Source organism: Leucoraja erinacea, chromosome 2, assembly GCF_028641065.1.
Source record: "Leucoraja erinacea ecotype New England chromosome 2, Leri_hhj_1, whole genome shotgun sequence".
Classification (NCBI taxonomy): domain Eukaryota; kingdom Metazoa; phylum Chordata; class Chondrichthyes; order Rajiformes; family Rajidae; genus Leucoraja; species Leucoraja erinaceus.
In genome coordinates this window covers 72342282-72356391 of record NC_073378.1, presented here as the reverse complement: position 1 = coordinate 72356391, position 14110 = coordinate 72342282, and the positions used below count along the sequence as shown (strand labels likewise).

General features: G+C 41.6%; 1 protein-coding gene across 3 annotated transcripts in view; it reads left to right on the top strand.

Annotated features, from left to right (window-relative positions):
- The window catches only part of drosha (drosha ribonuclease III), a 143895-nt gene that overhangs the window by 114195 nt on the left and 15590 nt on the right, over window positions 1–14110 (top strand). For all 3 annotated transcript variants that reach the window (XM_055658349.1, XM_055658341.1, XM_055658358.1), the window contains 2 exons: window positions 5991–6083; window positions 14063–14109. In XM_055658349.1, the coding sequence (XP_055514324.1) occupies window positions 5991–6083; window positions 14063–14109 (140 nt within the window). The remainder of the gene's footprint in view (window positions 1–5990; window positions 6084–14062; window position 14110) is intronic.

The window sequence follows — 14110 nt, the reverse complement described above, 5'->3', positions numbered from 1 at the left end:
CCCTCATCAACTTTAGCAGATAAAGATATGATTGAAATGGTGGTGATGCCAGTAAATGCACCATCTAACAATTTGCCTGGGTTTTAATGCAATTTTGAGGTTCTTATCCTCTAAAAGCAAATTAACATTGAAAAATGAGTGGGCAGTATGTTTTTTTTTTCATTATTAAGGCCTCACTGATGGTAGTCATTAATGGTAAATTTATACAGTATTCAACAATTGTACCATCAAACCAAGAGTAAATGTCTTACTCCTTGCCTGGCTTTGCATGGGATTTGCAGCAAAGAGCTAAGTATTAGCCTCTTGCAGATTTAGATCTGGAATTGTTAATTGCTGCCCAGATCTGCACAAACTCTGAATCATCAGTTCCCAGCATTGCACTTTTCATTCACTTGAGCCTCACAAAGATCGGCATGTTTCCACCTTAACCGCTCTCAATTTACTGTAACAAGTTCAATCTTCATAAGATTTGTTCTCCAAAGCTTAGCTTCAACTAAACTATAAATCATATCATTAAGCTGGACTCAGTTACATGGAAATAAAATCTCGCAACCTTTCTTATCCATAAAAAAATAGTCTAACAGTTGTTATTATATTTGCCTCAACTACTTCCGTAGGCAGCTTGTTCCATATACCATCTACCTGCTATGAAATAGTTGCCCCTCAATTTCCTGTTATACCTTTCTCCTCTCACCTTAAACCAATGCCCTCTAATTTATGATTCTTCTGCCCTGGGAAAAAGCTTCTGTGCATTCACCCTATCTATGCTGTACCTGTTGTTCAACTGACAAGACTGAAATATGCATTGCCTTGAGTTTGTTCTCTCCTCTATTAAACCACTTCTTAAAACCCATGTCTGAGCAGTAGTCCTAATATCTCCTTGTGTGCCACCATTTCAAATTTTATTTGATAGCATTCCTGTGAAATGCCTTGCAAAATGTTACTGTGCTTAAGGGAGGATAATAATTGACTCTTAATTGCTCTGAAGTGATGCAACAAGCCACTCAATTTAACATATTCTAATTCTGGATCATGCTTCTTGTTTCACTGTCCTGATTAATTTTACTGATTGTATGCCTCCTTGTCACCTTCCCCTCAGCTAATAATGAACCATTCTACATTTCCTTATCACTGTCTGCTTTGTTATGTCGTTCTTTAAACTTTGCCCTTCCATATCTCAAGACTCCCACTCCAGTGAAGAAGGGTCTAGACATGAAACGTCACCCATTCCTTCTCTCCAGAGATGCTGCCTGTCCTGCTGTGTCTCATTTTGTGTCTATATTTGGTGTAAACCAGCATCTGCGGTTCCTTCCTACACCTTGCGTCTAATGATGGACTAATAGGAATGATACTGAATGGAACACTTCACATTGAGTTAGAAGCCAAATTTGGCCGTTTCAAAACTCCATCCGACAGTCGACCTTGCCGACTCCTTGTCACACATGTTTGGAGACCAATCTCTAATTAGGAGCTGCCCCACAGACTTGTCAAGCAACAGCCTGACATCATACTTGCAGAGTCTCCCTTTACAGACAAAATACCAGACTCCCCATCACAATTCCTGATTTGTGACATTTCCTGATAATAAAACTAGTTTTAAGGCTTTTCAAATTTCAAATCCATCTTTCTGTGTTCCTGTTCAGCTGTAAATTGCATACAAAATGGGGCATTTAGTCCATTGAGGGAGGGTGAAATAGCCTTTTAATATTTTATCAGTGATCATATTTCTTGTGAGTCACTCTTAATGCATAAATCAACCCTGCTGCCCCTATATCAATACATGCGCTGCACTCTTATTTCTAGTTCTGACTGCTATTTTTCTCTAATGGCTGTTGAAATAACTCCGTGGTTTAGAAGCATCGAAAATAGGTGCAGGAGTAGGCCATTCGGCCCTTCGAGCCTGCACCGCCATTCAATATGATCATGGCTGATCATCCAACTCAGTATCCTGTACCTGCCTTCTTTCCATACCCCCTGATACCTTTAGCCACAAGGTCCACATCTAACTCCCTCTTAAATATAGCCAATGAACTGGCCTCAACTACCTTCTGTGGCAGAGAATTCCAGAGATTCACCACTCTTTGTGTGAAGAATGTTTTCCTCATCTCGGTCCTAAAAGATTTCCTCCTTATCCTTAAACTGTGACCCCTTGTTCTGGACTTCCCCAACATCGGGAACAATCTTCCTGCATCTAGCCTGTCCAATCCCTTAAGAATTTTGTAAGTTTCTATAAGATTCCCCCCTCAATCTTCTAAATTCCAACGAGTACAAGCCGAGTCTATCCAGTCTTTCTTCATATGAAAGTCCTGACATCCCAGGAATCAGTCTGGTGAACCTTCTCTGTACTCCCTCTATGGCAAGAATGTCTTTCCTCAGATTAGGAGACCAAAACTGTATGCAATACTCCAGGTGTGGTCCCACCAATACCTTGTACAACTGCAGTAGAACCTCCCTGCTCCTATACTCAAATCCTTTTGCCATGAATGCTAACATACCATTCGCTTTCTTCACTACCTGCTGCACCAGCTTACTTCAATGATCATCACACATTGCCTACAATAACGTGCCCCCCTTCTCATTCCCGCACCAACCAGTCTGCCTCGACCCCCTCCACTGCTAGCGTGAGGCCAAACGCAAACTAATGGAACAGTGCTGCATATTCCACCAGGATAGTCTACAACCAGTGGCATAGTCATTGAATTCTCCAATTTCAGACAAAATGTGTACGAAGGAACTGCAGATACTGGGGATGCTGGGTAGACTGACTTCCCTTCCCTCCCTTGCCTCCCCAATCTTTGCACATGCCCAACCCTGGACTTTTAACTCGTCACTTTAATTTCATGTATCTTGTTGTGTTTTATGACTGCTGGCAGACCAATTTTCTTCCTGGGATAAATAAAGTTCTATCGTATACCGAAGATAGACACAAAATGCTGGAGTAACTCAGCGATTCAGGCAGCATCTCTGGAGAAAAGGGATAGGTGATGTTTTGGATTGCATGTAAAGAAGAGCCCTGAACTGAAACTTCACCTATTCATTTTATCCAGAGATGCTGCTGAGGGGGAATCTTATAGAAACTTACAAAATTCTTGAGGGGTTGGACAGGCTAGATGCAGGAAGATCCCGCTGAGTTACTCCAGCATTTTGTTTCTATCTTCAGATAACCTGCATCCCCTTTGTCCCTTTCTTTCGCTACCTATCTACCCTAGTCCTTTTTCCCTACAATACCTCCACAGCGCCCTATCACCATGTATGAATCAACCTTTTTGTTGTGTCTGATGTCAGAGATTTGCCTTGTGCACTTTCCCTGCCTTTCTCTGCTTTAATTATATAATTGATTACATACAAGTCGTTTTTTGTATTTGCACTACCTTCAAACTTTTAACTTCACCTGCATGTTTGGTGAGTTTAGATTTGTGGTTGCTCAGGTTAAATTGTAAGTGACCACTGAGTTTGTGTATGGGAATTCTGGAACATAATAACGTTACCAAAGGAAAGGAGTTGGCAATCATGAACGTATAAAGGAGGACAAACTGTATTTTGGGATGTTGTGGGAAGCTAGGGAAGAAATTGCTGGGGTCCTGGCAGAGATGTGTTTATAATTATTATTGTCATGTGTACTGAGATACATTGACACACTCTCCAGCCAAATCACACCATGAATGAGTACAATCAAACCATATATGAGTACAACAGAATGGAAACAGAGTGCAGAATAAAATATGACAGCTACAGGAAATGTGCAGTTAACAAACATCATGAGGAAGCTTGGGACTAAATCCTTAGCTGGTGACAGGTCTGATAATGGGATAGAAGGTGTTCTGGAATCTGGTGGTACATACTTTCAAGCTTTTGTATCTTCTGCCCCAAGGGAGAGAGTCAATGTGAGAATGACTGGGGTGTGAGTGGTTCTTGATTGTGTTGGTTGCTTTCCTAACACAGCATGAAATGGAGTTGCTAGGGGTTTAGGGAATGGGGAACACTCTTTTATGTGATAGACAGGGCTGCGACAACAATTATCTGCAATTTCTTGCAGTATTAGGCAGAGCATATGCCAAACAAAGCTGTGATTCATCCCGATATGAACCTTTCTATTGTATCCTCCTTAGATACAGATAAAGTGCATGTGTCACCGTAGAGTTGCTAATGCTGAGCCTTTATTTAATAAGGGCTGCAAGGAGCTACAATGCTATCATCATTGGTGGTAAAATGACTACAGAGGATTCCGAGAAACGGGATTTGCATTTGTACGGATAGGACTGATTGGGTACAGAGAGCATAGTTTTGTGCGTGGGAATTTGTGTCTCATAAATTTGGTTGCATTTTTGTAGAGGTGACCAAGAGGATTGAAGAGGGTAGGATGATAGACATAATCTATATGAACTTTAGCAAGGCCTTTGACAAGATCCTGCTTGGAGGCTGGTCTGGACCTTGGATCACATTGGATCCAGGGTGAGCTAGCCAGTTGGATATAGAATGAGCCTGATGCCAGGAGTCAGAGGGTGTTAATAAAGGTCTGTTTTTTAGATTGGAGGCCTGTGACCATCAGTGTGCCACAGGTGGTTTTGTTCGATCTCCCGTTAACCAAATATATTAACAATAGAGGCAGCACAGTAGCCCCGCGGTAGAGATGCTGCATTACAGCGCCAGGGACCCGAATTTGATCCTGACTACGGGTCCTGTCTGTATGGTGCTTGTACATTCTCTCTGTGACCACGTTTTCTCCGAGTGCACCAGTTTCCTTCCGCACTTCAAAGACATACAGGTTTGTAGGTTAATTGGCGTTGGTAAGGGTGTAAATTGTTCCTAGTGTGTAAGATAGTGCTAGTGTTTGGGGTGATTGCTGGTCGCCGTGGACTCAGTGGGCCGAAGGGCCTGTTTCCACGCTGTATCTCTGAAGTCTAAAATCTAAAGGTGGCATGATTAGTAAGTCTGTGTATGACACCAAAATAGGCGGTGTCGTGGACGTGAAGAAGGTTGTCTAAGGTTACAAAAAGATCTAGAGGAAATAGGAAAGTGGCAAATGGATGGCAGATGGAATTCAACTCGGACATGTGTGAAGTGTTGACATTTGGGATGTTAAGCCATGGAAGATAAATACACAGTAAATATAAGGGTCCCGGGAAATGTTGTCGTATAGAGAGACCTAAAGGTAAAATATATATTATTTCCTGAAAATGCTGACACAGACAGGACGATGAAGAAGCATTTGCTTTCATTGGACAGAGCTCTGAGCACAGAAGTTAGGACGTCATGTTTCAGCACTACGTCGGTGATTGTGTGTAGTTCTGTTGCTAGGCAGTGGGAAAGATGTGGTTAAGCAAGAGCAAGAGAGAGAGAGTGCAGAAAAGATTAACCAGAATGTTGCTGGAAACGGAGGGCTTGAGTTAGAAGCAGAGATGGGGGAGAGAGAGACTGGATATGTTGGGACTGTTTTCCTGGGGAAAAAGAGGTTGAGGAGTGTCCTTATTGAAGTTTATAAAATGATGAGGTTGCAGATAGGATAGGGGCAGAGGCAGATAAGGCCGATAGGCTCTAGTTTTAGACTCTCCTACGGTAGGTGAGTCTAAAACTAGAGGGCATAGGTTTATGGTGAAAGGGAAAATATTTAATTGGGATCTTACAAGGTAGTTTTACACGCACATGGGGATGGACGTATGGAATGAGTTGCCAGGTGAAGTAGTAAAGATAATTGGTTAGGAAAGGTTTAGAGGGATATGGCTAAATGCTCAGAAATGTGACCAGCTCAAGTGGGCACTTGGTCAGCACAGACCGATCTGTATTACATTATACTGTTTACATACTGTATAACATTATGATGCTGTGTTTCCTCAGATTATTAAGTGCCTTTTCCCAAATGTGTAGAGAATAATGAACTTAGTTTTCCTCAAGATGTCCAAGCGAAGGTCTTGTTTTTAACGATTGCTTGTTTTTTATGCAAAGATGTGGTTTTTGATAAAAATTATTAAATTTAAATTTTGTTTTATCAGGATTCTTCAGACAGTAGGACCATCCCATGCCAGAACATATACTGTAGCTGTGTATTTCAAGGGAGAGAGGATCGGATGTGGTACAGGTCCAAGGTATGATTATTGTTATAATTATTGAGACATTATACGTATGATTCAGCAGGGATGCTAATCCAATAAACGTTGACTAACAGGATGCGATACCAAAGGCCATTGCAGTACATGTGACCTCACCAGATCACAGAGGGAGACCAAAATGCTGGAGAAACTCAGCGGGTGAGGCAGCATCTATGGAGACAGAGGGAGATCATTCAATCCATCAGCCATGCCACTCCCAACAGAACAATCCCATTTTCCCCCTCTCCTTATTTCTCTCCTGTTTATTTTCCCTCCTGAGCCCAACAACCTGGCTTCTTTTAATGCATACTTGGAGGTAATTAGGAGTAGTTACCATCTCTTTGGGATGTGAGAGGAAATCGACACAGTCCCAGAACATGCAGACTCCACTCCCGAGGTCTCGCCCCTGAATACAACTTGAGATGGCTCCGTTGATTGGTACATGGTCAGTTTTGCTTGCTTCAGCCGAGTATTGCCATCACAGTCACAACTTCCCATCACGGTGAACTATTCCAAAACACCACCCTTATACGTCTCCCTGCCAGCAGCCCACCGGAAAATTATCAATTTTGTCATTTGGATTTTACAGAATATTTGTCAAAGTATGTTTGCTAAAATCAGGCAATGATGATTAGGACAACAAAAATGGTGAAATTGGGAATCCTCTTATTGAAGGGAGACGAACCTCAACGTGTTTATTCCTGAACCAGCATCTCCAAGCATTTAACCTTGCCAGGACTGTCCATGGTATTGTGTTTGTATGAGGATAAGATGACCTGCACTACGATGTCCATTATTATCTTTAAAGTTACACGACCTGTTTTGTGTATGTAAAATGACAAATGTGTATAAGTACTGTGAAATAACCAGGATAGAGTTGCTTTTCATACCCTTGTGGAATAGAGGCTGATGTAGTTAGTATTTCCAAATGCACATCTCTAATTGCCCTGGAGCTGCCACCTTGAACTAGTGCAGAATTTGTGAAAGATGCATCCTGTACTGCTGTTACAATTACTTTGACCCAGTGAGACAGAAGAATCAGTGATACATTTCTGAATCCAAATCCAGCGTATTGATTAATGTCCAGAGGAAGAAAGAACAAACTTGAAAACTAAAAACGGTGAAGGAGATTTGTTCATAACAGTTTGGATAAATAAAAGTTAGAGATATACCTGCTACACACTTTTTCAGTTTTAAAATAACCTCAGTAGTAATATTATTGATAAACATAGAAAATAGATGCAGGAGGAGGCCATTCGGCCCTTCAAGCCAGCACCGCCATTCATTGTGATCTTGGCTAATCACCCACAATCAGTAACCCGTGCCTGCCTTCTCCCCCATTCCCCTTGATTCCGCTAGCCCCAAGAGCTCTATCTAACTCTCTTTTAAATTTACCCAGTGAATTGGCCTCCACTGCCTCCTGTGGCAGAGAATTCCACAAATTCACAATCCTCTGGTGATAAATTGTGTGGTGTACTTTTATCCGTTATTAAATTGTGTGTGCGACTGAATCCTTCATTGTGGATGAACACTTGATTTCAGTGGAGTAACTGAAAATATCAACAGTACAATCCACAAAGAGCATTGGCTAAGTTATAGCGGATATGTCACATTGATTCAGGAAGCATTTTTATTCCATTTAGTGTGAATTGTCATTTTTGGTATTAGTCGGACTAAGTGTAGCAAGATTTTCCAGACCACCACCTGCAAGTAGTCGGATAAAGCCACAACTTTCCTCAGGTGAATTTGTTTAATTAGTGTAACTGTCAAGTTTCAAAGTTCCCAAGAGATTCACACAGCTCAACAGGAATCCAGTAAGCTTAATTTGCACCTTTTTAATGGCCTTCATCGCTTTGTTACATTAGTTTACCTGAGACTCAGTAAGAGGAGTGAGCCCTGATCAAAAGGCTGTACATTTTTCTGAACCTGTAGCTATAATAAAATAAGAAATAAAATGTGATTAGAATAATCTGAAATTGCCTTGAAGTCCTCATAAATATCAATATTGGTTTTGCACAGAAGATGCCATTAAAAGAAAATGAAGGCCGCCTTGAACATTCTTAATGGAAAAATTGGAATGTTTGATTATTCTTTATTACAATTCATTTGTGAGCTAATGATTGTATTCACTGTTGTGGCAGAGAGCCTGGAGTGGTACTGCGCAGCAATAACAAAATAATTGACCTTTGTGGGTGAATGCAATTCCTGTGTGATTTAATTTTCTTTGACAATAATTATTGATTCAAGAAGACTCGCTATGTTAAACTGGTTTTCAAAAAAAAATTATTAGTTCTAGATTTTGCCCACAACAGCCAACATGTCCCAGCTACACTACTCCCACCTCCATGCATTTGGTCCATATCCCTCTAAACCTGGCCTGTCCATGTACCTGTCTGCCTGTTTCTTAAATGTTGGGATAGTCCCTGCCTCAACTTCTTCATCTGGCAGCTTGATTCCATACACCCACCACCCTTTGTGGAAAAAGTTACCCCTCGGATTATACCCTATTAAATCGTTTCCCCTTTGTGTTAAACTTATGCCCTCTGAACCTTCATTAACCTACTCTGGGAAAGAGACTCTGTGCATCTACCTGATCTATTCCTCTCATGATTTCATGTACCTCCGTAAGATCAGCCCTCATCCTCCGATGCTCCAGTAATAGAATCCCAGCCTACATAACCTCTCCCTATTGCTCAGACCCTCTAATCCTGACAACATCCTTATAAATCTTCTCTGTACCCTTTCCAGCTTGACAACATCTTTCCTATAACATGGTGCCCAGAATTGAACACTATACTCTAAATGCGGTCTCACCAACGTCTTGTACAACTGCAACACGACGTCCCTACTTCTATACTCAATACTCTGACTGATGAAGCCAATGTGCCAGATGCCTTTTTGACCACCCTATCTACCTGTGACTCCACCTTCAAAGAACCCTGCACCTGCTCTCCTAGATCCCTCTACTCTACAGCACTCCCCAGAGCCCTACCATTCACTGTGCAGGTCATGTCCATGTCAACTTCCCAAAAAATCTCTCGTATTTTTCTGTGTTAAATTCCATCAACCCACCTTGCCAATCGATCAAGACCTTGCTGCAATTTTTCACAACCATCTTCACTATTTGCAAAACCACACACTTTTGTATCAATAAACTTGCTAATCTTGCCATATATGTTTTCATCCAAATCATTAATATAGATGACAAACAGTAAAGATGGTGCAAAGAATCATCTCTCAACTGCATAAGCAAGTTAAACATCAATTTTTTTTTTTCAAAAAGCAAGTATTAGGTACTTTAGTGATTGCGTCTGGAGAGGGAAACGGGGCTAACCTTTTCAATCAGATCAAAGAGGCTTGAATGGTGCACTAATAATAATGGTAAAACTGCAACCATTTGCTGTCATTGCAACATTAAACAGAGACCAATTGCTAGTCCATTGATGTGCAGTTTAACATGGATGCTGCCAGTGATTCCCTGCTCCTCCAATAGTATAACCAAGAAAAATCAGTGAATTGACAAAAAGTCATTTGCAAACTAATTAAATATGATGCATCTTGAAAGTGGTGTATGAAAGACACGTGAGATTTTAAAGGTCATATTTTGTAGACTTGATGGATAAAGTGGCCTAATTCGGCTGCTATAACTTATGAACCGTGTGGTGCCGTAAGGGCCAGCATCGACAACAGCCTGTCATGGGAGGGGGGGTGAGAGTTAGGGGGAACTTTTTATCTCGATGGAGATGCGACTTTTGCCGTATCTCCGTCCGCACTGCGGCCTAACATCGTGGAGCTGTCGTTCCCTTTGTTAGGGATCGACTTCGGGAGCTCCAACCCACGGGAGTATCAACTGCCCTGATCGCGGGAGCCTCGATCGCCGGGGGGGCGGGGGCTTCGATTGCCAACTGCGGGAGCTTCGATCGCCCCGACCATGGGAGAAAAGGAGGAAGAAGGTAAAGGTTATTCGCCTTCCATATCAGTGGGCAATGTAAGGTCACCGAAAAACAAGATGGACGTGCTGGCGGGGATTCAAAGGGATTGCCGTGACTGCAGTGATCTGGGTGTTTGCGGGGACATCGCGCCATGAGAACATACTGGAATCTGGTGCGATTGTGGACGGCTTCCTGACTGTTCGGGCGGACAGGGACTGCAGAAAAAGTGACAGCGGCTGGTACAACTGTGGTCACAGCACAGTGAAGAGCGTGTGTGTGGCCTGGACATTGAACTGATGGCTATGGGTCTCTGCTTATACTGTGTGCTCTAGGGATTCTCACATGCCGCTGTGGAAGCTGTTCTTCTTTTCGTGTCCAACTTGTTACAAATGTTGGCCTCGCTGTCAACATCCGTCCTGAAAAGGATGCAAGCTTCCGGCGACAATCAGTGGAAGCCATTACTTGTCACAATAGAGGAGGCTGTTTATGTTAATCTTTATGTAGTTTTGTATCTTGTTGCTTTTTTGATATGACTGTATGGTAAATCAAAATTCACTGTATCTCGGTACACGTGACAATAAAGGACCATTGAACTTATAAGACTCAAAGTCAGATAACAGTTGACTTAGGAAACAGGAAGGTCTTGGCATTGGTACTGAGAGATTTCTGTGTGCTTCTTTCTACGAGGCTGTTGTGTTGTTGCTATGCCACTGATTACTTCATCCAACCAAATGTGCTGGAACTAATCGGCATGTAGCATCCATGCAGAGTTTACGTTCAAGGCTGATGACATTTCAGATCTTATAACCTTTTTTTCCATTATCTGCCCCCTAATGCATTTATATGTATATATGATGAAATGTAACATCAACAGATTTTTGTATTAGCATTGTTGGTTAAGTAAAGTGTTTTGTTTTATCAGTGTTGGTATTCAGAGAGCTAGGTCAGTATTCAGATAATCAAACTAGTAAGCATCACTGATTTTGGGGGGGGGGGGGGGGGGGGTGGGGTGGGATGAATACTGCTCAAACAGCATGATGACATGCATTAAACAATTGTGTGAAGGTTGCCAATTGGGAGAAGAGAGAAAATGTAAAGCCTGGTTTATACTTCCACATATCTTTAATCTATAGATGATAAATGTGTTGGGAGCAGTACTCTTTATCTGTGCTGCCAGTCAGAAGTGGTACATTACTTCAACAAGTTCCTAGAATAGAGGAATTTGCCTGAAAGGAGGCTTGGGCCTACAACCCAAAGCAAGACAGGAGGTGATCTCATTGAAACATTTTTTAAAGATTTGGAGGAGTAAATGCTGTGAAAATGAGTTTAGGTGTTGAATTGTAGATTTAGGACTCTTAATCTCAGAAAAAGAGAACAACTGAGAGATGAGATGAAACTTGTTAATTCAAGGGACTATGGAAGTTTAGAATACTTTGCCCCTGGAGAGGCTGCGGGAATTTAATTGGCGTAAATCAATAGATCCTTGAATACTGAAGGAATTAGTGAATGTGGGGATAATGCAGAAAGATCTGCCATTACTTTGAAGGCTCTACTAATGTCTGTGGAAAGCTAGTTTAGTTTAGAGATACAGCGGAGAAACAGGCCCTTCGGCCCACCAATTCCACACCGACCAGCGATCCCCCCCCAACCTACAAACCTGTACGTCTTTGGAGTGTGGGAGGAAACCGAAGATCTCGGAGAAAACCCACGCAGGTCACGGGAAGAACGTACAAACACCGTACAGACAAGCACACCCGTAGTCACGATCAAACCCAGGTCTCTGCCACTGTAAGGCAGTAGCTCTACCGCTATGCTGCCCTAGGGAAGATTAAAACAACACATTACAAAGAATGCCATTGTTCCTTGTCCAATGTTATTTAAAAATAAGTTTGGATTCATTTTACAATCTTGTATAGTCGTCTAATAATTCCTGCACCCTTTTTGTAGGTGGGGGAAAATGACCGAGTTATGTTGCAATTTCCTCCAGCTACATACAATCCATTGCCAGAAATTGTTTCTGACAAATTTGAATTGTCGCTTCATGTTTCCTTACACTTCTAGCTTCAGGAATTTTGCATGCAGCATTGAAATTATCTGCAGTGCCTTGAGAGTCTTATATGATCATAAAAATAAATTGCTCACAAGATAAATTAATGGAGAGGGGTGTAGGAGACAGAATTGAAAGATTAGCTGCGTTCTCTGCAGCTAACGTTTGGGAGCCATGATTTAAATCTAGTACAAGTAAAAGCAGTAAAGGTCATTTTTTAAAGGTAGCTGGCTGTTTTCGTAGGTGAGTTCATTCAGGATGAGTCAAAGTACTTTGTAGTTAATGAAATTCAATCCCTGTTCTAATGGAGGAAATGCAGCAATCAAGTGGTGCAGGCCACCTGCCATAAACAGTAATGTGATAATGTCCAGTTAAACTGATTTATTGATATTGAGTGAAGGATAAATATTGGCAAGATGGCAATTTAACTCTAGTCTTCTTTGAAATACTACATTGGTATTTTTTGTGTCTTTTACAGAGCAGATGGGGCCCTGCTTTACCATTGCATCCAAAAGGCTTATTTGAGCTGGATAGATAAAAGTATTTGTTGATTAGAAAAGCCAATTTTTGTCGTGGAGGTCACTTGGAAGAAGGGTCTCGACCCAAAACATCACCTATTCCTTCTCTTCAGAGATGCTGCCTGTCCCACTGAGTCACTCCATATTTTTGTGTCTATCTTCAGTTTAAACCAGCATCTGCAGTTCCTTCTTACTCACTTGTATTTTGTTTTTGCAATGAATTCACAGGTTCCTATACAATCCTTAATGAATTGAGATTGGGCTAGAAGTGATGTAGTGTCTTATTTGTGCATTCTTAGAACCAAGTACATCACCCCTCATTCTGCACAATTTACAAATTGTCGTTTCATGTTGTACAGCCATTGTGCGTGATGAAACCAACTTTGCAATTGTATTACACTGCTACCTTGAGTTAAGTAATTGCACTTTATTCCTTTTGAGTCTTTATTGATTAAAGAAAAGAGACATGCTGCATTTCAATTTGTGCAAAGGTTGTGTATGAAATAAAAGCATACTAGTGTGAAAACACACACCACCAGATTCAGGGACAGTTTCTTCCCATCTGTTATCAGGCAACTGAATCATCCTACCACACCAGAGAGCAGTGCTGAACTACTATCTACCTCTTTGATGTCCCTCGGACTATCCTTGACCGGACTTTGCTGGCTTTACCTTGCACTAAATATTAATCCCTTGTCATGTATCTATATACTGTAAATGGATTGATTGTAATCATGTATTGTCTTTATGCTGACTGGTTAGCATGCAACAAAAAGCTTTTCACTGTACCTCGGTATACGTAAGAATAAATGAAACTGAAGTATAGAAGAGGGCGGCATCGTGGCGCCACAGTTGAGTTGCTGCCTTACAACACCAGAGACCCGGATTTCAATCCTAACTATGGGTGCTGTCTGTATGAAGTTTGTGCATTCTCCCCATGACCTGCATGAGCTTGCTCCGAGATCTCTGGTTTTCTCCCTCACTCCAAAGACGTACGGGTTTGTTGATTAATTGGCTGGTTATAATTGTAAATTGTCCCTTGTGTGGGTGGGATAGCATTAGTGTGCAGAGATCGCTGGTCGGCACGGACTCAGTGGGCCGAAGGACCAGTTTCCGCGTTGTACATCTAAGCTAAACTAAAACTTGAATAGGTGCCAGGTCCACTAACTTTATTCTCCTGTCCACAATCAAACATTGGTGAAATCTGCTTTGATGGAGGACTATTGACCCATAAAGATGATTCCACAGATACAGCCAGAACTGCTCTATTTTTTTTGTTTGTTTTAGATTTCCACCAATTGCTTTGCCTACTTTGTAATGTTGATGGTATGTCCTCCATTCATCCATCCGCAACCTTTCCTCTTGGGAGAAGCAAAGAAAATTGAACTGACGGTCACTCTGATTGCTTTATCATATGGACCAGCCTAATTGTGTGGTAGTTTGTTTGCTATTCTAAGCAATGTGTTCTCTTTCAAATAGCATTCAACAAGCAGAAATGGGAGCTGCCATGGATGCATTGGAAAAATG